Genomic DNA, 22802 nt, shown 5'->3' on the forward strand with positions numbered 1-22802 from the left:
GGAGACTCCTGAGGCCCAGGATTCTGTGAGGAGGGCTCTTGCTCCTGGAGAAAGGATAAAAGGCCCAGGAGCCCCTGTGCCTTCTGGAACTCCAGGGCTCCAGGGATGCCCACCGTGGATTTGGGCCAGACCATGAAGCAGGGACTCACACTCTCCTTTGTCCCCTGAGGAGCAGGTACTAACTGCACACCCTGTGAAGTGAGCCCCCACGCATTTCTGGGCACGAGAGCTAGGTCTCAGCCTGTGTCATGTACTAGTAGCATCATTCCAGACCTGCATGCTCCCATCTGTAAGAGGGCAGCACTGCCTCATTATTTAGAGGGTAGTCTGTCCCGCCTACGACCAGGTGACACTCTCCACTCCCAGGAAGGGAACAGGAATGTTCTCTTTATTCAGCAGAAGAAGCACTTTTGTCCCCTTTGGACTCAGTTTTTCCGGTCTGCATCTTGAGAGAACACACATTCTTCCTGTCTGTCTGCCTTGCGGATCAGGAGATAGGTTAGGCTGGGTACCTCTGGGAGGAGAAAAGCAGCAGACGGGCATTGGCCAAGCCCTTCCTCCCAGTGGACCAAGGCAGCTTTGCTTACGCCCCTGTTGCCTGTGGTGGAGGGATTAGTTGTGGGGGCGGGGGTAGTTGGTCAAGTCCCCTTCACAGCCTCACTCTGTCTGTGCTGAGTCCCTAGATGGACAGTGATCCCTGGGCTTAGGCCCTCCGGCCTTTGCTCTGACTTTCTTCCCTGGGCTCACCGTGTTCGGAACAGGAAAGAAACAGCAAAGCAGGAAAAAGCTGAGCCCTCGCTGTGGGGCCCAGAGGCACCGACAGCCTGAATTAGAAGCTGTCGCCCAGGGAGCTGAAGGCTGCCAGAAGGAGCTGTGCAGGTGGGGGCAGGCAGGCACTTCACGCTCCTCCCCTCCCACCTGCCCAGCTTCTCCTCCTGCAGGTCCCAGGCTGGCACAAGGGCTTCCTCCCAGAGGTGCCTCAGACTGCAAAGCTGTCTGTCTGTAACTGCCCTTCCCCGCCCACTCCTTTCCTCCTCAAGTGTCACCAGCCCCCTCAGCCTGTCACATTGCACTAGCTAGCTCCTCGGGGTTGAGCCTAGTGGCACGTGCCTGGGAGCTGCAGGGAGCTGGGGAGGTGGGGTGAGTCAGCAGAGGATCTGGTACTGAGTCAGCCACGGGACTGACTGCGAAGGGGTGAGGACCCTTCCCCATGGGGAAGGTCAATGGAAATCATGAGTGAAAAGGGAGCCTGGCCCTGGCCCTATGGTACAACAGGGCTAGAACCCAGGTGTCTTTCACCTGTCCAGTGCTCAGTGCCCAGTGCCCGCGGGAGAGCATCAACTCTTCCTCTGTCCTTCCCCGGTGGCCAGAGATTAATTTCTCTCTGGGGCCTACAGACAGCATTTGCCCAGGGGGAGAACCGGCCCCTTTGGCATCAGGCTGAAAGCAGGCAAGTGAGTGTCTGGACTGCTTAAGAAGCTGTTCAGAGGCCCCTTCAGGAGGCAGGGTCGCACCCCTGCCCGGTCCTGGGCTGCTCCGCTCAATCCTGGCCTGGCGAAAGGAGAACCGAAGGCAGTTTCTCCTTGCCCCGTGGGTTCATGGGTATTGATTGTGGCTATTGCCCAGTGGGCCATGCTGACTGATGGGTGCCCATGTACCTGGCTCACTGAGGTCCCCTCAGCCTGGATCCTCATCCCTACAGAGTTCTAGCCCCAGGAGGTAGGAGGAGAGGGGGAAACAGGACTTCTGGCAGTGGGTCGAGGTCTGAGCATTGCTCTGGGGTGTAGATGTCCCACCCCGGTGGTACCCAGTGTGGTATGATGGGGAGGCTGGCTGACAAATGCCAGGCTTTAGTTGTATGACTGAATAGGCCTTAGTTTTACTCCGTGGTCAGGGACTGGTAGGGACCTCTGAGGTCGGGCCCTGAGAGGTACAGGGGAGGGTGTCCCTGTTCATTTTCCAAAGGCACAGGTGCTCATAGTTAATGGCATCTGCTGTAACTCTCCGATAAGAAAACAACCTCTTCCCAGAATCACCCCACCCTGCTAGCCCCATTTGGGATTTGGGACAGAGCTGTAGGTGTAGTGAATGCCCACAAGCCCTGCCTCCAGCAAGAGCTGCAGTCGACCACAGCAGCGGCGGGTCCCCGAATATGTGGTCACTGTGGGTCTTCCTAAAAGAGGCCCAGATAACCTAAGGTTTGTGGGTTCCTAAGAGGGTGGGATGCACGTTTGTACTGGAGTCTTTTGCTCCAGCCCCGAGGGTGGAGACAAGGAAGGGCCACATCTGTGTGGGAGTGGAGAAGGGGAAATGACATCATCCTCCAGTGGTTCCAGCACCAGGACCAGCAGATGGGAAAGTTCAAGGCCAGAGGCAGGGCCATGTTACAGAGAGCCCCAGACCACTCCCAGGGACCCACCGCCATCCCCATTCAAACAGCTTCATTTCAGAGACATTCCACTCCTCTGCTGTTTTTTCCTCACCAGAGAACAGAGGCCAGCCTAAGGCAGGAAATGCCAGGTTAGGGTTCTTTTGACAGGCATAGGAAGGAGAAAATAAATAAACCACATCAATCAGGGAACAAAAATGATGACTAACCCCTTCCTCAAGCAACCCACCTGAGAGGGGTGGGGCACCTGATAGGAAGTACTATACCGAGACCCAGAAAAAAGGGTGAACCCGGGTTCATAGAGGGGAGAGTGAACACCCGAGAAGCTATAACCCCACCACCACCACCAGTCCAGTGTTTGAGCAGTCAAGGAAACTCGTCCATGCAGCCGCCTGTCCCCATAGGCAGGAGGTGAGGGCAGGGGTCTTTTGCTGCCATTCTGGAAGTAGCCATCCCCAGAGAGCTTTGAGGCAGTACCAGGCTCTGCCTTAAGGAGTTGGCAACAACACTCTGTACTCAAGGCAGGCCTGAGATGTGGCCTAGAAGCCTGTGTAAGGTACTACTACATCAAGGCAGGAGGGCGTGGATTTGGTTCTACTGGGGCCACGCGTACAAGAGTAAAGGTTCTAGGGGGCAAAGGCAAGTCTCCAGGAAAGGGAGCTCCAGTGGAGAGCTGTTAGTTGCATACTAGGAAAGGCAGAGGGAAGACCAGAACCCAGTTTCCTCTCTCTCTCTCAGTCCGTACTCCTTTGCCTTCAATGACAGAAGAAGCCAGCTTAGAAAAAGACGTGGGTTCCAAGTGGGTTCTTCACCCTGGTGGTCTCTTCTTCCTGCCTTTCCCTGGAGCATCTAAGGAAGACACAGGCTCCCACAGCCCCCGAGTATTAGGGTTCTTTTCTTCTAGGGAATAGAACCATGTTCCAGAGAAGGGTGTGAATGTCCTTGCTAAAACGTCTAAGTGAGACGGTGGCATCAGAGACGGCTCTCCTGGGTGTCTGCTTTGTTCGTGAGTGGTTCCTGTGGACACAACTCTTTGGAGGCCTCACAGGCCCCCTCAGGCTTGTCCTCTGTTTCAGAGGGGAAGCAGGCCTTGAAGCAGGCCCTCACTGATTCCTTTACTTCAGTCTCCAGGCCCTTCATCCTGGCCTCATACTCAGCCAGCGCCTTCTCCTGGAACTGTAGAGACAGCAGGGGCCACTACCTGGGTTAGAAAGGAGCCCTGCCCACCCACCCACCCCAACTCTGGACTATGGAAAACTAAGATGCTTACTTAGTCTAGTCAGAGCTCCCAAGAGACTGGAGTAGATGGGGGTAGTGAAGCCCACCAGAGAACCTCCCAGGAGAAAGACCAAGCAAAGAAATCTGCAGAGATGTCATTTGGAAGTGCCTGGGGGGGCTGGAGAGATGGCTCTGTGGTTAAGAGCACTGACTGCTCTTCTAGAGGACCCTGGTTCAATTCCCAGCACCCACATGGCAGCTCACTGTCTGTAACCCCAGTTCTAGGCCTTCTGACACCCTCACACAGACATACATGCAAGTGAAACACCAATGAACATTAAATAAAAATTAAAATTAAAGACTACTTAAAATTTAAAAAAAAAAAATGCCTCGGGACACCATGAGAACCTGCCTGTGACCCACTGGTCAGATGTGATGGTCCCCTTCCCTGACCTCTTGTCCACAGCCCCGGGGGTTGGACCCCTTCCCACCCTCGAGCTCATTTGGCTCCACTGGGACCAGGACAGAGACTTCTCACCTGCTTTTCCAGCTCCCGTATCTGCTCCAGGCAGGCAGTCTGCTTCCCTTCCAGCTTCTCCTGGTGCCGCTCCAGGGTCTCTGTCATCTGGGTAGAGGTGAGAAGCCGAGAATCAGAACAGTGCAGGCTAGGTTGGAATCCAGCGCTAATCTCAGCCAGCCAGCAGTGAGTCTTAGGGCAAATTCCTTAACCTCTGGGCAGGTTTTCTGTAATTTGTAAAATGAGGTACTAGTACTTGGCTCGGGGGATTGGGAAGGGTTACATGTGGCAGCTCACAGGAAGCACTCTGGCATCCTGCCTGATGCAAGGTCGGGCCACAGCAGGTGCCAGGCCTGTTGGGGGTGTGTGTGTCAGCAATGCCCAGGGAAGGAGCTTTAGGGTCATTCTCAGTGGGGCTTTCCTTCCCCTTTCCATTTCGTGGCACCTCAGGAAGCCTTCCTCACCCACCCCATCTGTTCCCACTCTTCCATGACCGGCTAACTCATGTTTCCCAGACAGTTCCCTTCACACAGGCCAGAGTACTTCCTCTCACTCCTGGCCGCATCTAGGGGCACTTCTGGACAGCATGCCACAAGGGCTGAAAGGAAGGACATCCACATACCCACCCACGCCCATCTAGAGAGTGTTGGGGAAGGACACAGCCCTGCATACCTGCTTGATAGCCTGCACCACTTCCTGGATGTGGGAGTTGTTAATCTCTCTCTTGAGCCTGTGGATGTAATTGGGGTTTTACAAAGGGACTTGGCCAGGGGCAGGGGGGGGGGGGGGGGGGGGGCAGGGTCCTAAGGACTCCACAAATAAGAACTTGTTGAAGCAGCAACGAGCAGAGACCAACTTGGAGATGGAGAGGGGGCTCTGGGAGCCCTGGGGCCTACCTACTTCCTCACTAAAACTCACTGGCTTAAAGGCAGCCAGGGTGGGCCCAGGTGGGGAGCACAGGCGTCTAAGTGGACAGGCTGCTATCTCCAGGCTCCCCCTCCCTCTCCCCCGTGCATGGTTTCCCTCCATTTCTCCTCTCTGCTTAAGCAGTGTTGGCAACTGTGTTTTGCTCAAGGGCGACTCGGAGAGATACAGCCGTGGGACCAACTTGTTAGGGGCCAAGAGAGCGGAAGAGCCGTGGGAGGCGAGTTAGGATCCCTTGTAGGAAGACCCTCTTCCAGCTGGAGTAGGGCCTGCCCAGCCGGGCCTCCCCTTCCGGGTTTACCTCTCCTGGGCCACCTTGTCTGTGGTGACTTTGGTCATGGCTTGGATCCGTTCCAGCCTCTTGGCCTCCAGTTTTTTCTTCATCTCTTTGGTGTCACTGAGTCGGGAGACAGGGAGGAGATATCCTGTGAGCTGCGGCCCTTTGCCCGGAGGTAGGACCAGGCAGACAAGAGGGGCACTCTCACGTTTCTGAGGTCTCCTTGAAGGTCTTGAGTTCAGCAGCCTGCCTCTCTCTGGCCAGCTCCATCATCTTGGCGATTTGCTGCGAAGGAGGAAGGACAGGCTTAGCGAGGAGCCTTTGGCGGCGCAGGAGAGGTGGGATGGGTGGCCGCCCTGTCTGCCGCCGTGTCCCAGACCTCGGTCGCGTGCTGTTCCTTGCGTTTGAGGACGGAGAGGTACTGCTCCTCCCCTTGCTGCTGCAGCTCCCGCTCCAGCCTGCTCTTCAGCTCCTGCACGCGCGGGTCTGCACCCTCGGGGGGCTCGCTAGGCGCCGCCACCACGACAGTCTCCTCACTGGGCAGGGTCCTGCGGAAGCCACGTGGGAAGAGGCCCTGAGCCGGGCGCCAGCACTCTGGGGGAGGGCAGGACACCGCCGACCCCTTTACCTCTTCTTGCGGGAGCCCTTGCCCGGGCGGAGCTTGCAGCCAGCTGCTGGAGCCCCGAGGTCTGCCAGCTGCGAGGTGCCACGTTGCAGCAGCTCTTCCCAGCGCCTGGCTCCGCGCCGCTCCAGCTCTCGAAGCTCCTTCTCCTGTCTCCGCTGCAGCTTCACCAGGCCCTTCAGCTCCTGCAGCTCCTCCAAGCTGGTGGTCTGTGGCTCTGAAGAGGCATGGCTAAGGCGCCAAGCCGCCCAGGGCGTCTTTCCTGCCCTGCTGGCCTCCCCATAGTTCCAGGCCCTCTCCCCAGATCCTGTCCCAAGATCGCAGGGCTCAGCAGGCCTTATCTGCCACTTCTCTCCAGCTTTCTCCTTGGCCTCGGCCCCAGGTGCTGTAAGAGCACGGGACTGGACTGCTAGGTGCCTTGGAGGCACCTCAGTTTGGTTCCTGCAGGGGTGCGGTTTGAGCCCTCTGCAACTGCCCCTCTCTCGCGCTGAGGCTTCAGACCCGGGTCTTCCCTCCCCAGATGAAAATGTTCGTCTTTGGGGGACTATGGGTGTGTTGGAAGAGGTGGAGAGCTATACATTAGGCAGGTGGACCCAGGACTGCCTACCTGTTGACCCGTTGCCTGCTGGGACGGATGCTCCATTGGACTGGCTGGCGACAGGAATCCCGGGTGAGAAGGGCTTCTGTGTGAGGACAACCTGCTAGAAAGGTGGTTCTAACTCCCGCCCCTCCCCTGAGCAGGGAACTCTGCCCCTCCCAACTCATTCCACAGCTCTTGGGGGTTTTGGCAGTAGTCCAGGTGACACAGACCTCAGGCAGACTTCCTGTCACCTCCTTGAACTTCATAGACTTCTTATCGTGGGCACTGAAGTACTTGATGGGGTTGGCGAGAGCCACAGTAAGATCTGGGGAGCACAAGACACGAGCAGCCTGGTATGAGTGAAGTGGGGCCTGGAAGGAACCACCTACCATCCTTTTTTGTTCCGCTTCAGGCTCAGTGAAGGAAAGGGAATGGGCAATCTGGGGCCCCTGGCATGCCTCAGGTCTCCTACCTGCCCACGTGTCAGGTACATAGTCCTTCATCTCCAGGAAGACAAAGAGGGCAGGCATGGTGAGAGGCATGTTGCTCTCACTTCGCAGGCACACGTGGTGGTATCCTATTGAACACGATGAGGCAGATGGAAATGGTAAGCTGGAGCCCATTCCTGCCCAGGACTACACACATCAGCACTTAGGATGTCTGGCTTTAGAGTCACCGGCCAGGGTCTTAAGCCTAATGCTTTGCTTCCTTACTATGTGACTTTGGGCAGGTTAGGTTAACTCTCCAAGTCTCTCCTCATCTATCTGCCTCGTGTGTTTATTTTAAGGATGTGTTTTAAGCTCCTCACACATTCTTATTACATTTTTATGTATTCACTTTGTGTGAGCCCACATGTACATGTGCAGGAAGAGGTCAGAGGACAGCTTGTGGGAACAAGTTCTCTCCTTTCACCATGTGGGGCCTAGGGTCAAACTCAGATCATTAGGCTTAGCAGCAAGTGTCTCTACCCGCTGAGCCATCTCCTCAGCTCCTCTCACACATTCTAAGTACCCGTGGATGCCAGCTGCTCAGGAATCTGTAACAGTGAGTCCAGAAAATCACGGGCATTCTGTTCGGTGGGCAGAGTTCCCACAGGTCAGGTTCCCAGAGAAAGTCTATTCCTGTCCCACTCCTTAGATAAGCTGGTGAGGCCTCAAAGGCCCTTTCGGAAGTTCCCCCACCTCCAGGCAGCATGCTGGTCTCGGACTCAGTCTCTGCAAGTAGTTAAGAAGCCCACTCCTTACCAGAATGTAAGGCATTGATGGGGATGATTCGGTGCCCAAGAAATCTGTTGCCTTCTTCCATCACAGCTATCCTGAGGGAGGCCAGCTCAGGAATCAAGATCTGGAGGTAGTTTAGTACAGGAAAGGCTGAGGAGTAGACATGGGGGAGCCAAGCTGCCCCTCGCCTGTCTCCAGAAGTCTCCAAGCCTGACAGACTTACCAGACTTGGTGAGGATAGGCAGAAGGCATGCCCTATGGCACATACAGGCATCTTATGGTTTGTGCCAGGCTCACATGGGGAAAAGGGCTAGATGTGCAGCCCAGGACAGTGAGCGCCATGCAAATAGCCCTTGGCAGCTTTCCAACCAGTGTCCAAGGACGCAACAGAATTCCACCATCCCACCACCATCCCCTTACCCTGAGCAGGGAAGGGAGTTCCTGCTTCCATCCCTAATCCTCATATGTACACACTCTCCCTTCCCTACACACACACACACACACACACACACACACACACACACACCTAATGAACTTGAGCTTGGGACTTCTGAAAGTCAGAAAGTAACAGATGAGGGGAAGAGAGAGGAAATGGTAGGTCTAGGAGCCCCTCTCCCATTGTTTCCTCTTATCTGTAAGCAAAGGTCAAGAACTAGGGACAGACCCCAATGCCAGCCCCATCCCTAGCACCTTCTCAAAGACAAAGGGCTCCTCTTTCCAGACAGGGTTGATGGAGTTAGTCGTAGGTGACAGCTTGGTGCGATAGCGCCTCTTGGGGTCCCCTGGGAGGCCAAAGAGTTCCACTTCTACGTAGGTGCGAACACTGCGCTCTGACAGAAACTGCCCAGAGATCACCTAAGGGTGAGGGCCCAAGGAGGGGCAGCATTAGATCCCACTTAGGTTGGTTCCTAAGCCCTCAGGGCCTTTGTCTCTATAGGACTAAGTATCTATCATGGGTATTAAGAAAATCCCTTTCAACACTAGCCATCAAATAGAGGCTGTGTGGCTCAAGATTTACAGCTCTAAGGACCTGGGTGCTTCCGGCACTCAGGGGAGAGGTGGGTCACCCACATTTCTTCTCAGACAAGAAGGGAGCAGCAAATATTTCCCCCCTGGCCTAGAGCCTGGGCTCCTGCTGCCCAGCATGGACTAGTACCTCTCCCCTCCCCCACTGGAGCCTCAGCCCTTCCCCTTGGTTTCCATGGGGACTAAGAGGCAGACTCCTGTGCTGAGGAGGAGGCAGTTTCCAAGGCAACTTGCTACTGCACGAACTGGCTAGGGCTGAAGTCTTCAGGATATCAGGGAAGGGGGTTGGGGTAGAGGGAGGGGTGGGCTTCTGGGCCTTCCTTCTCAACAGCCCAGCCCTCCCAGCCACTTGTCAGCCCCGGGCCTTGCCGTAATGGAAAGGGTGGTGGCTACCACCACATCAATGCGGTCCACTGAGAAGGGGTTGAATTGCTTGTCCGGCCTGCGCATGAACTCGTGCTTCAGGAGGTATCCACTCTGCCCGTTGAACTCAAACAGTGCTATGTTCTGCTGCATTGGCAGGTCTGGGGGTGTGAGAGGATGCAGTGAGGATGATGTCGCCTAAATCTGTCCTCAGTCTCTATTCAATACTTTTTCAAGCCTCTCTTGCCTTGGGAATGGGGAGGTTTGGGTAGATCATGAGGGTGAGAGTTTCTCATGTCCCTTCCCAGGTCCTTGGGGTATCTAGCCTCTCAGGAAAAGGTCCTCAGCCTAGAGTCAGCAAGGAACAGTGGTATGACTGGGCTGCATACTCACAGTGGATCAGGGATAGCTGGCACAGATCTTTCCAAAATCACAACCGAACAGAGCAGCCAGGACCCATGCCAGCCTTGGTGTCTTATGTATGTTCTGATATATGAGCAGCTGAACAGGCATGAGGAAATGCTCCCCTCCCCAAAGTGTTCACAGACCAAGACATGCTCCCAGAGCCTACACAAACGCCACAGCTAGTATGCACCAAAGATTCCCCAGGGAGGGTAAAGACAGGATAGGCAGGGCCCAGGGGAGGGTTCTTACCCATTGTTTGGAAATTGAGGGCAACCATCTGGCATCCAGCATTCCAGAACATCTGGGGCATGTAGTTGGAAGAGTCCATGCGTGTGCCCTTGGGGTAGACTCGGCTCATCTGACGTTTATTGTAGCTGTTGCTGAGTATAGGATCTGGCCAAGGCCATTTGCACCAGCAGGACCCCAGGCCCTCCCCCCAAACCCCATCCCACCAGGGGTCTTGGCTAGTAAAACCTCAAGGATACTCCACAAACTGCGTTGAGGCCTTAGAGAGAAGCTCATAGGCCTTGAGCTCCGTGAAGGAAGAGATGACGTAACTTCTGTTCTTCTCTGAGCAAGGGAGAAAGGGAGGTTCGGAACTCCACGTCAGGTTGCCCTCTGCCTCAGCCCTGCCTTCCTTTTGTGGCACCTTCCTCCAGAGAGCAATGCTTCCGACCCAGGATTCTGTTGTGGTCTCGGGTTTTAGTAGTCAGATTTAAGAGGAATATGTGTGCTGGGGCAAAGGGACTTCCAAGTGGACATGCAGAGGGAGAAAGCCTGCACCATAGTCCTAAAGAGTGAGGGCTATGTGCCATCGACGGACATGGAGGGTGTGGGGGACACATGAGGCTGAGTCCGGGGTATCAGGAACATGTGGTACATATACCTAGTGAAAGAATAGCTGGGGTGTATAGCTGAAAGAATCCACGTGCATGCCCCTGGGACACATAAAGTCATATGCTCTTTGTTATTGACCACCCCTGAGTATAAGTGCTGGCCAGGGCCGTTTTCGTCAGAAGGATGCCAAGCCTTCCTGCAAGCCCCCAATGAGGGGACTTTGGCTGGTGAAGCCTCGAGGATACCCAGGGAGTGACATTTACAGGGAATGAAATGTGTGAGAAATTAGCTAGTGCACAGAGGGACAGCAGTATGCTAAGAGCAGTGCCCCGTACCCTCCAAAGCACAGTCTGGGTGTGCCCAGGTAGCAGAACAGGTTGTGAGGTCAGGTGTGGTGAGTCAGTGTTGCAGACATCAACTGCACAAGAGTGTTCAGAAAGGGACTGAACTGCTCATGTTGGGGAGACACACAGAGAGTGGGGAATGCACTCGAGTGCACCCTGAAAAGACCCGGGCAAATAGCAGGAAGGATCCAATGGGGTAAGTAAGCATCTGGAGAATTCTCTGCCTCTGCCCCCTCCTGGGAGCGCTCCCTCTCTCTCTCTCTCTCTCTCTCTCTCTCTCTCTCTCTCTCTCTCTCCAAGGTTTCTCTATGTAGAGTCCTGGCTGTTCTGAAACTCACTATGCAGTTCCCATTTCAGAGATCCACCCCAGTGCTAGGATTAAAGGCATGCTCTCCGAGGAACTCTTACGTCCAGGACTGGGGCTCCTAGACTTGGGGCAGAACTTAATATAATTGAGGCCTGGGAGTTGCAAAACTAGGAAATTCCAGAAGCCCTAGACAGGCCTGGCTGAGGTAGCCTGTCATAACGACCTGCCTGTCATTGACAAACTCCAGAACAGTCCATTTGCTGCCAAGTTCTTCAGTCCAATGCTGGGAGCCACTGCCACTTAAACAAGTCATTTGCCTGACTCCTCCACTGAGTATTTATAGACAAGGACCTTAGTGCAAGGAGGGGACAGGTCTCCCTTCCTTTCATCCCACCCACCAGGCCATTCTTGAATGAGGGCAGCTTTCTCTTGAGCCTAGCCTGCCTTCTCTTCGCCCACCTCCCTGTACTAACATACATACGTGCAGAGAACTCAAAGGAAATGAACTTGGTGGGCTGGATGTAATTGACAAGGCTGGACATTTCCTCATAAGCTGTCACCTCCAAGCCTGCTGTGCCCTAGAGATTGAAAGGGAGAGTGAAGAAAGAAACAGGACAGAGCCCAGATTGTACTCCGTGTCCACCCAGACGGTACCACAATGGAGATGTCAGAGGGACTATCCCCACACACCTCATCCGACTGCATCTTCTTTATCTCTTCTTCATCCAGGCTTCCTGACTCCTCCTCTTCCTCCTCCTCCACCTCCTCCTCCACCTCAGTCTGGTCCTCAGCAGTCCACACTGCTACACACAGTTTGGTCAACACTGGCTCTCCCCAGACCCCACCCCATTCTTGTTACTCACTCACCTGTGTCCTCCTCTATTGGGACACTAGATGGGCAACTGCACTCGGCCTCCCCACCAGGTTTCTGCCCACCAGGGAAGCTGGGGGATGCTGGCCCAGAAAACTGGTTCTTCTTATTCTTAATGAGGATCTTGCCCCGGAGGTCCTCAGGGCTGGGCAGAGGGATGCCAGGTTTCAGCTGCAGAAAGGGGGAAAGTGGGCACCATTGCTTCTTCTGTGGTATGTGCTCCCTGCTCCAAGCAGTGCCCCCTGGTGTGGGCCTATGTCTGTTGCCTCAATTCCTGCCATTGCCCCTTGTGTCTTGAATTCCCACTTGACCAAAATTACCTGATCCTGGGCAGTAATGTCTCTTTCACCCATTCCTTCTGACTAGAAGGTGTTTTTCCCATGCCCACTGAGTCTTTGTTATCTTCCAGATTTCACCTTAACCACCGCATCCCTCCAGGAAACCTTCCCTGATCCTCTAACTCTCCAGCATTGTTTCCCATAGCAACCGCTGGCTGTAACTGGCCTGGATGCTTGTCCATCTCCTCATGAAGAGGGTCAGAAACCTGGGACAGCAACTGTGGATTTTAGATTTGGTTTGTTTTGTTTGTTTGGTTGGTCGTTTTTAGACAGGGTCTCACTATGCAGCTCTGGTTGGCATGAAACTTGAGATCTTCCTGCCTCATCCTCTCAAGTGCTGGGGTTACAGGTAAATTCCATCACTAGGAGAACCCTAACTCTACTCTCTGACACGTGGTAGGTGACAGGAGCCCAGATTCACAATCCAACCAAAGGAACTCAAGTATCTCTGCCCTTTTAACCTGGTTCCACATTTCCCCAGGTCCAGATGCCCCACAAGACTGCACTCACAGGGAATTTTTCCAGGGGATCTGTGAGCAGGGTTTCTCCAAACATAGTCCTGCAGTACTCGGCCATCTTAGCCTGTTGGCGGGGTCTGGTAGCAGCGAACACAAGAAAAGGAAGGGGTGAAGTGCCTAGCACCAGTGCTCTTGCCCATCTTTTGTGCCCTGATGGCCCAGATCAGAGGTCCAGGAAGTGGGAGAGGTAGGAACACAGGAAGGAGAGGCTGAGGTCCCAAGGAGGCTGTATTGAGACCAGAGAACTCAATGAAGGACTGGAGGCCAGGGACAGTGCATGTGTGTTAGCGGGGTTCAGGCCAGAGGCTGGGGTGCAGGTGGAGAATGAGGCTGGGTGGTCCTGGATACGCACGAGTCCACGTGGTTTTCAAACGACAAGATGACAGGATAGGGGGAGGTCTTAAAGGCGCTCTCTGCAATGGCTTCGATTGCTTCCTAGAGGAGAAAGGAACTCTGTGAAGAGGGTAGCCCCGCCCCGTGGTACCCCCCCTGGTGTCCCGCCCCCTGGTGCCCCGCCCACAGTGCCCCTCCCCACTACTTAGCTTCAGCATAGGCTCGAAACTAGATAGCCACGGTAGCCTCGAAGCAGCTTGAGGCATTCCAGAAAGTTCTTCCCTCCAGCTTCACTCCCCTATCTTCAGAAAGCCTCTCCTCAGCCCCTTTCTGGCAACCCCTGTAGTCAGTCTCCATAGCCCAAGACCCACCTTGAACAAGATATCTGTGGTCATGGTGAAGCCATGGGTGATAATGGGCTCCTCATCCGGGGGCTTCCCCTTCCAACAGTCTAATTCCACACAACGGCAGCCAGACAGGAGCACCTGGCGGTACATCTCAGCCGAGGAAAGGCCTGAAAACTGGCCAGCTGAGCAGGGGGAGAGAAGGAAAAAGATGTCACTGACAGCCGGGCTAGTCCCTCACAACCTCATAGCCTGTCCTGTTAGCAGGGTAAGCAGTAGCTGAGACGCATCCATGGAGAATCCAAGGCCCGGGAGCGGATGGACGGACACGGGGTTTCCAGGACCCACCTGTCAGGTAGGTGTTGTGTGAGGAGTTGATGAAGTAGTGATTCAGTGGCTGGGTCATGTCGTGGTGGAGCAGCAGTGTGTTGTGGGCTAGCACACTGTTCTCTGGTCCACAGAGAAACCATACCATGCCCTCTGGTGACAGCTGGCCTGCGAGACAGTGGATAGCAGGCAGTCATGGCTGCAGCTCAGCTCCCAGGGTGGGACGAGACTACAGGATGCGGGGACACTTGAGTTCTCACCCCTCTGCACGTTGATGCCGCTGGGTTCATACTTGTCGATGAGAGCCTGCACCTGCTCGGGCCGGGCTGGTGGGAACAACAAGGAGTTGAGCCGAGAGTCTCGCTGCTTCTGATTGATGAATTTGGTCAGGTGTTCCTTGGTCATGTAGGGTTTAGCTTTAGCATGGCTGCAGGCCGGGGGAGGAGGTCACAGATGCAGTCTTTGAACCTAAAGGCTTGGGCTGCCCTCTTCTCTTGTACAACCTTGTGATTCCCGAAAGGCTGGGTGGAAGGAAGGGTCTGCCTCCCTTACCACCACACCATGCCCAGCCCAAGGAACTCACTAAGAAGTGAAGATCTCATCAATTTCTGGCCGAGGACAGAGACTCATGAGGAAGCTCTTGTACACAGACTCTGGGAAGTCCTCGGGATTGATAGCATCATTCTGGAAGAACCATCACCTTGTTACCCCTTATTTATCTCGCCTGCTCAGAGCTAAGACTCAGCACAACCTGTCCCCAGCTCTGGGAAAGGTGGCCTGATCAGACAGAGTCCTTAAGGCAGACAGGCACGTGGGCACACGCACGTGGGCACACGAATCTCAAGGGGCTTGCCATCTGACTGCAGTACCAGCTAGCTGGCTTGCTTTGAGGATGATTTTGGATAGTAGCTAGTTCTGTAGCTGAAACAGGATCAGGACAGCATGAGCTTAAAGAGGGTAAAATGTCAGGAGCAAGGGGCGCTCGCTGCTTTCCGGCCTGAGTACTGGACACTCATCTCTTTTTTTTTCCTTCTAAGTGAAGGACAAATTATCTAAAGACAGTGTTTGAATGTAGACAAATATACACCTAACAGCAGAGCCCTGGAATATGAGAGGTAAAACCTGACTTGGAGGTTTTGAGAGAGAAATAAAGCAGTTCAACAGTAACAGAGAGTATTTGCCTAATATGCACAAGACCACTCAGTATACACCACACACACACACACACACACACACACACACACACACACACACACCCCATAAACACACATACATACAAAAAATTCAAATGAGAGATAGACAATGAATTTGAATTGATGTGTCTGCAAAGGAGATGTGGAAATGATCAATAAGTACATGAAAAGATGTTCACACATTATTGGTTATTAAGTAAATACAAATTGAAATCACAGTGAGATATCATTTCATTCCCACTAGGATAACATCAACAAAATGCGGGCAGTAGTGGTGCTGGTGGGGTGTAGATCACTGAAACCCTTTTGAAATGCTGGTAGGAGAGTCAAATGATACAGCCACTCTAGATAACAGTTTGTCCATTCTTCAAAAATGGTAAATATAGTCACCAATTTCACCTGAATGTTTATATCCATCAAGGCTGAAAACAGAATCATGACAAATTGCTTATAGAGGCATTATTTATAACAGTCAAAAAGTGGAGGGAAACCAAGTATCTGTCAACATAGACTCTGATACTGCAATATAAAAAGAACAATGAAGCGCTGATGCTACCACATGGATGAATCTAGAAAACCCTATGTTGAGTAAATAAAGCCCAACATCAAGACCACAGATTGTATAAGTCCCTTTATGTAAAATGTACAGAGTAGGTGAATCTATAGAAATAGAAAAGGAAAGTAGATGGATAGTACCCTGTGTTTTTCATTGTGTTCCTCCGGAAAACAAAACAAACATTAAGTATCACACTGGAAAATCAACCTGAGTTTTAATTGGAGGTGAGGGTCTCCCCCAGCCCAGCTCTGCCTCCGAAGCTGGTCAGTGGCCTCTATTGGGATAAAAGGGAAACAGACCAATAAGGACACATCTAGGGCTGGGAGCCGAGGAGAGAAGGTGTGTGGGTGTTACTAGGCAAGCAGTACAAACTGTAAGGACCACCTCAGGAGCCCAGCCCACCTTCTCCCCAGCCTCAGCCTTGCATCCAGTGTGACTGGCAGCACATGGGGTCACCAGTTATATAGAAACTGGGCCCATAAGGGAGCATTCCTCACGTGGCTCATAAGGATAGATGCTTACAGTCTCAGTTTTACTTATTTCTATTGTTCTAGATTCTTGCCAGAAGAAACGTTTCACAAGGCGAAGGTTGTGATTACACAAGGGCACTGGCCAAGGTGGACAAGGGCTTTAGGACTAACACCACTCCCCCAGTCAGGCTTGAGCCTTGGCTATGGGCCGTATCTACCCAGAGAGCTCTTTTTTTGGTAAATCACATAAGATGTCTCATGGGGTGACCCTCCTTCTGACTTGTAATTAAAAATTAATTGCTTAATTAAAAAGAAGTGGAAAATGTGTTTCCCAATCGAGCCGAAGTCTGTGCCCTGGCAGCTTCCACCCTTGACCCTGCTCCTCTCCCCGACACCCAGCAGAACTGGTGCATTCCTGGAACTGTCAGATCCCATGGCTGGTCTCCTGTCCCTGCTGATCCCCCTGCTGATCCCCCTGCTGATCCTATCTTGCTTCCTGACAATGACATCCATTCCCTTTCTATCCCTAAGATAGAAAGGCTTGCCTCGGGGTTGGGGATTTAGCTCAGTGGTAGAGCACTTCAGTCCTCAGCTCCGGGGGTGGGGGGTGGGGGTGGAGGTTGGGGGGAGATTTAGGGGTTGGGGATTTAGCTCAGTGGAATACAGGAAGACTTGCCGCATCTGCTGTTCTCCTCCCCAACACTGCTCCTAGCACTATTGGAGGCAGGCCTGGCGGCTCTGACTCCAGCACTGCACCCCCTTGCCCTGGTCCTACCCTTTATGCCTGGGTTAATTGGCTTTGGGAGCTATTGATGGGCTAGTGATATCAGTTTGGCTCGCCCCATCCATCACCATACCTGGCGGTGGGAGTGAGACTTAGTAGAGTTGACTGGGGAGAACTCACCTTGCCTTTTGCAAGGTGACAAGCACTGAGGGCAGCTTCTACTCGTTTTCGATCAGCGGGAAACATCTGGAAAAAACTGAGGGAGCAAAGAAAAGGACCAGGCAGCAGAGGAGTCATGCCTAGGGCGGGAAGGCTTGGGGAGCTGGGAGGTAGCTAAGAGGAAACTTGAGACTCACTTCTTCACAGGAATCTTCCCTTCAGGGTTGAGCTGCATCTTAAGCTTCACCAGGCTGAAGGGTTGGACAGTAGCCCATCAGGCTGTGGGCTGGCAAGCAAACCCCCCTGCACTCAGGCAGGGCACGCGGGGGTGGGGTACTTACATCTTGTCTAGGAAAGTGCTTCGGGGAGCATTGGCTGTCATGGGATGTTTGGTGAGATCCAGTATATCCTCAGCCCAATCCTGTAGGACAGAGCCTAGAAGTCATGCTCCTGACCACAGGTGCCTCTGACTTGGCCCAGGCCTGTGACTCACGCAGGAAGGTCAGGCTGTCCCAAGTGCCAACACTCTACCCAGGTGTTGCCAGCATACCTTGCCCACATTCTCCTTGTAAGAGACGAAGTTGTGGAAGGTGAGGTCCACCATGTCAGGGCCGGACACCACGGTGAGTGCTTTCTGCAGGAAGTGGTTATCTGGAAAGTCCATGTTGAAGACCTCTCGGAGTTTCTGGCTCTGTAAGAAGCAGTGGCACAGTGAGGTATGCTGACCCTCTGTCTTGCCCAACATGACTTCCTATATCTCCTTGTCAGCCACTTAAGCTGCAGGTCACTGGGGCAGAATGGCCATGGAACCTAGGAACCATAGGCCTCAGTATCCCCCTGCCTCTGGCCCCAGCAACCGCCATAGGAGAGGGGGGGCATAGGAAGAGCTTGGCTAAGGCAGTGGGACCTGGGAATCCTGGGAATTTTGTTTGAAGAAAGATTCTTAGCCCCTAACTCTGGGGATCCTGCTTACTGCTGTCAATCATTTTAGTCTTTTTACCAGCTTTAGGTAAATGTAGGCAAAGCAGTCACCAAGCAATGGGGGAGGGGGGCTTATGGGTAGAAGAAACACTTCCCAGACAGTCTGGCATGCTTAGGGGCAGGGGTTGGTTCCTCCTCCTCCATTCCTGCCATCTTGGCTCACTGTGACCAGTTCCCATGCTCAGAACCCAGGCAAGCTGAGCAGCCGCCGCCACACCACTCTTCCTGAGCTAGAATCCTTGCTGTCTAGCAGCCAGGACCCAGTCATCTGGTCCCACAGATGGGATCCCCACCCCCAGCAGAGACTTGTTCCATGCTCTCTGTAACTGGTGGCGGCTTCGGGGCCCACTTACCTTGGGCGTCTTGGCAAACTTGCCAAAGCGAGTGTCTCGGATGCTCGTGATGTCCAGAAACTCCATCTCCTGGTACCAGTTCCCAGTGGGAGCAATGGGTGGGGACACAATGATCAGAGTGGAGAGAGCGTCCATACCCCTTCCGGTCCTAGCTGCTGCCTTCTCTGATGCCCAGACTACCTGGACCCTCCCTTCACTTTCTACTCCTCAGTTTCTATTAATGGGGATCCTCTTTACTCCTTGGCCCATTCCTTCTCTGGAGTAAGAGCTGCAACCTGCACCCTATCTTCCATCCTGGAAGCTCCCAGGCCTTCTTCTTCTGTTGTTCTGTCTGGTTGCTGAGCCTGTCCTCTGAGTGCTGAGCTCTGATGTGACCTGGAGCCACTGGTACATCATTGCCCTTCAGCTCAGCAACTTGTCTTTTCCCACTGTCTCCAAGGGATACACACTCAGGACTGAGAAGGCCCAAGCCGTCATGGGGGGAGGTGACTGCAGCTTCCCTCCCCAGCCCATGAGAGTCCCAGGAGCTTCTCCCCCAGGCCAGTCTCTACTCTGCATCCATGACTCCATCCTATACCACCAGGGGTCTAGCAGAGTTCATTGGTTCAGCTGGAGCTAAGGGCTGTGTTGGGTAGCGTCTTACCTTGCTCTGATATGTCCAGTATAAATAATAGCCCTTGGGGTCCACACGGAGGATAACTGGAGAGGCAATTGAGGTTTCCTGCACAGAGAAAGGGTCAGCTCTCTGCTCTGAGATCTCAGACCAACTTCCCCAGCCCAGGGCAAGGACTCAGATAGAAACCATGTCCTTCCTAGAAATTAGAAGGCATTACCCTTTGTTCTCTGAGCTAACAGGGGGAGGCCTTGAGGATGGGAGATGGAATTGCTGGAGGAAAGGTGGTACACGTTCTGGACCTCAGCAATGCCTCTTTACCTCTCCATATTCTCAAGGGTCATGGCCCCATCAAAGGACAGAATCTCTCTCTAAGATTCATTGCTACCATCTTAGAAAGCTTGGCCCAGTGAGGGCTGAAAGCCTGAGCGCTCATCTGCACAGCCAAGGCCCTGCACACACAGCAGCGGAGCTGCTCCTCAGAAGCCCTTCCATCCAGCAATGAACACAGCCTACCCCTGCCATCCAAATAACCCAGAGAGACACCAAGTTCCCTCCCACCTCCAAAGTAAAGTACTCAAACCTCCTCAGCCTGAACTGTCTCCAAAGACCAGCCCACACCTTACCCCTTCAGAAAAGGCTTTCCTGAAATGTGTTGTTATTAATATGTGGGGGGTGTGGTCAAGAACCAGTTCCCAGATACGGAAACACATCTGGAAGATCCCTATGAGCTCAAGGGTCCCAGAGCAGTAAGCCTTGAACTTGGAGTTTGCAGAATAAGTACATGAATGCATAAGTGAGCTGGCCTTCGAAATTCCTATTCTTCTCACAGAGTACATAGGCCATCTTTTATTTTAATAGTCTTTGCATATGTAAACAAGATATTGCAACTGAAGTTTCCACCAATACATGATTGCTGCTGACACACCAGACCAAATATGGAATCTACCAAGAAAATGATACAAGGAAGATTCCCAGGTTAGAGGTCATTAGAGCATGGGGTGGGGGGTGGAGATATTTTGTAAAAAACCTGATTTGGGCCAAAGCTGTGTAGTGAGCTCTGGATATTTTTCCTCCCCAAGGGAATTCAGCCTCAGAAACCCAGCAGGTGCCAGGTGGGCTGCCTCTGAGTGCATAGTTGTGGCTGTATGGGATGAGCCTGCATCCTCAGAACTTGATGGGACAGCAAACAGTGTTGAGTATTTGCTGGACTCAAAGTGGACTCAGGGTGAGGGATGATGGGTGAAGGGCCCAACGCTTCAGGAAGAAGAAACTGGGAGTAATAGGGAGCTGAAGAAGTAGTTGCAAGCGATCCCCTGAATAGAGGCATTGGGAGATTTTAAGCAAGTGAGCCCCAAGACAGGGTGTCCCCAAAAATCATCAAAAAGACCACCAGAGGAAGAATAAGTTTTAAGGTCTGTCAGACTTAGAAATTCCAAGCCAGCTGTCGACAGCACGTACTCAAGAATGAACTGCCACACTTCCCTGTACTCCACTTAGAAGGACCCAGAAAAGAAAGAGCTGAGAACCCCACCAAGGCCCTTCCTTGGGAGCCTGCACCTGCCCTCACCTAGACCTGGAAGGACAGCAAAGCAGAGTGCTGAAGCAAGGCTGGAGTTTCACTTCTAACTTATTTCTGGAACAGGACTGGGTTTTGTGGGGACCGTGGGACGATTGTCCAAAGGTGAGGGTCATGTCTGATAGCTTGCTGAGTTTCTTCCCTCTAAGTGTGTCTTAAACGGGCTGTGGGAGACGAAACAGAGTCAGTTTTGATTGCATCCTTTGCACGGCAGTTATGACTATAGTGGGATAGATCCCTGTCACCTACTAACCCGACACAAAGCAGCCCAAGAGCAGAACCTGGCTCATAGGTCACATGTCCTGTGACCAGGCTTGGGACATTCCTGCTCATGCAAGTCAGGATCCAGGGATCACACAGTGCTCTGGCTTGGGGAGGTGAGTGGGTCAACCACAGGTTGGAGAGAGCGCCACCTGGCGTGTCCACCTCTGGTGACCCACTGCCCACTCAGGTTATACACACTGCCCAGAGGAACTGAGAGCAGTCACTTCGGTTTTCACTGTGAGTCATTTCCCTGCTTCCAGAGGCTCCTAAGACATGCCCATCATCACCTCCGAGTCACCACTGTGCTGCCACCATGCCACGCCAACCAAAACAGAGAGCATCTCATCCCAGGGCCTCACCCCCACAGTCTGGGCAACCAGAAGCCTTGACCTAGCATAGCCCCAAAGGGTCTAGACTCAGATTCCCCTCGTTGCCCAGAGAAACAAGACAAGCCAATTCAGGGAGCTGAAGTGATACTTGTAGGTGACCTCCTGAATGCCATGTGCTGTTGGGAACCCCAAGCCTTCCTAAGGCTAGTCTAGAGGTCTCTTAAGGAGGCCTAGCCTCCCTGAAGGACAGTCCTCGTTTTATTCTCCCTAGACCAAGAGATTCTGTGGTTAAGGGCAGTGTTTTGGGGGCCCGGAAGGACCAGAGACCATTTAGGAAGGAGCAGACTCAGCGGACTGGGGTACAATGCTGTTCTTCCTTGCAGACAGGTTGGCAGGTAGTAGCAAGTAGAAGGCTGAGCTGAGCTGAACCACCAAGGGGAAGCAGAAGTCAGCAGGTTCCTTCCCAGGCCCCAGAAGCTTGAGCCTCTCTCTAGTTTTCAACTGGATCCCCAGCCCTTTTGTGACTGGCCCCACAGTCGTAGCTCGAGGGAGAACATGGCTTCCCTGGGACAGGACACATCTTGTTCTGTGGACTGGGGTGATCCAGCTGGTTATGGGTCTCCTACCAGAGCAAACTTGGGATGTCTATGCTGGGAAGGGGGCCTGGCTGACCTCTTTTGCTTGCCCTGTCTCAGCTGGGGGTGGGGGTGGGGGTGGGGTGGGGGTGGGGACTATGCATTTCCCCTGCCAACACTGAAATTACTAGAAACAAACCTTTTTCATCTTCAGGGATTCGGAAAAGGGCAAATCAGGTCCAAAGAGATTACCTTTTCTGATACTGCTCCCCCCCAACACACACACACACAAGCACTCAGCCCACCTCCTCATTCCCAGAAGCACGGGCTTCCTCACAGCAGCCAAGGACAAGCACCCTTACCCCAGACTTATTTATCTAGCTGTGTGCCAGCTGCCTAGCCAAGCCACATAGGCGCCTGGGTGTTGGGAGACATAAACCAACCCGCCAGCTCTGCAAAGCACCGGAGCTACCCAGCACCGGCCACTCCCGGCCACTCCCAGGGCCCGTCCCTACTCACATCGTCCCACTTGATGAAGCGCTCTCCTTGACTCAGATACGCCTTCACATTAGGGGGCAACAGGACAGGGTTGAGCAGAGACATGATGTCGAGTGTCCCTCTTTTGAGAGCTTGGGCAAATACCAGCAGACAGGAGGAGGGAAGGAAGGCGGGTGAACAGGAGGGGAAGCTAGACTGGGCTCACATGGCACCCGCCCAGCCCTGGTCCGGAAGTTGGGGTGCTCTTATAGCCTACAGGCTAGACACAGGACTCATAGCCTCAGGCAGGGGTCCAGTCGATCTGCCTTGTAAATCAGCCTCCTCCTCTGTCTGAAGTGGGGGGCTACAATAGCTGTTTCTGCCCGGGGGCTGGGCTCCTCTCCTGGTTGTCCCTCCCCACCCTCTGCCTCAGCACTTCCTATTCTGGGCTTCCTTCTCTGGGCTGCTGTGAACTGAGGGGCGGGCCATGAGGTCTAGAAGTCCTGAGGTCAGGGCCTACTGTTACAAGGGTAGTCTGCTTAGATTTGACCCTGAAGGGTGGATGGAAGAGAGCCATGTGAGATGTTGGACAGTAGGAGATGCCATTACAGAGCCTTGGGATGAGGGGGGAACACAAAAAGCTCTCTAGAAAAAATGGTCCTCCACAGAGCAGGGGTTCTGTCCTCAGAGGGTGGGTCCACTCTGGAGATGGGAGTCAGGGACAGGCCAAGCCCCAGCTGGCATTGAGTGTTTTGAATAAGCAAAGTTC

General features: G+C 53.5%; 1 protein-coding gene across 3 annotated transcripts; it reads right to left on the reverse strand.

Moving 5' to 3' along the window:
* Nucleotides 1–2409: 2409 nt before the first annotated feature.
* Nucleotides 2410–22346, reverse strand: Plcb2 (phospholipase C beta 2). 3 transcript variants are annotated; one of them, XM_036186430.1, is made up of 32 exons: nucleotides 22076–22137; nucleotides 20380–20552; nucleotides 18840–18917; nucleotides 18197–18265; nucleotides 17413–17553; nucleotides 17204–17283; nucleotides 17060–17113; nucleotides 16884–16959; nucleotides 14344–14444; nucleotides 14021–14187; nucleotides 13782–13928; nucleotides 13461–13618; nucleotides 13109–13191; nucleotides 12749–12833; nucleotides 11897–12071; nucleotides 11720–11829; nucleotides 11511–11607; nucleotides 10027–10111; nucleotides 9791–9915; nucleotides 9143–9297; nucleotides 8438–8602; nucleotides 7772–7871; nucleotides 7000–7104; nucleotides 6758–6852; nucleotides 6555–6630; nucleotides 5954–6164; nucleotides 5705–5873; nucleotides 5534–5610; nucleotides 5350–5445; nucleotides 4797–4854; nucleotides 4146–4232; nucleotides 2410–3565 (listed from the first exon to the last, which is right to left on the reverse strand). In XM_036186430.1, exons 4-32 carry the CDS (start codon nucleotides 18260–18262, stop codon nucleotides 3362–3364), a joined length of 3348 nt encoding a protein of 1115 aa, XP_036042323.1. In that variant the 5' UTR covers nucleotides 18263–18265; nucleotides 18840–18917; nucleotides 20380–20552; nucleotides 22076–22137; the 3' UTR covers nucleotides 2410–3361. The 3 variants fall into 3 exon arrangements, with proteins under 3 accessions (XP_036042323.1, XP_036042321.1, XP_036042320.1); XM_036186428.1 differs by lacking the exon at nucleotides 20380–20552 and having other exon boundaries at nucleotides 22076–22346; XM_036186427.1 differs by lacking the exon at nucleotides 20380–20552 and having other exon boundaries at nucleotides 11720–11832; nucleotides 22076–22346.
* Nucleotides 22347–22802: the final 456 nt, after the last annotated feature.

The sequence above is a fragment of the Onychomys torridus genome, chromosome 4 (genome assembly GCF_903995425.1).
Source record: "Onychomys torridus chromosome 4, mOncTor1.1, whole genome shotgun sequence".
NCBI lineage: Eukaryota > Metazoa > Chordata > Mammalia > Rodentia > Cricetidae > Onychomys > Onychomys torridus.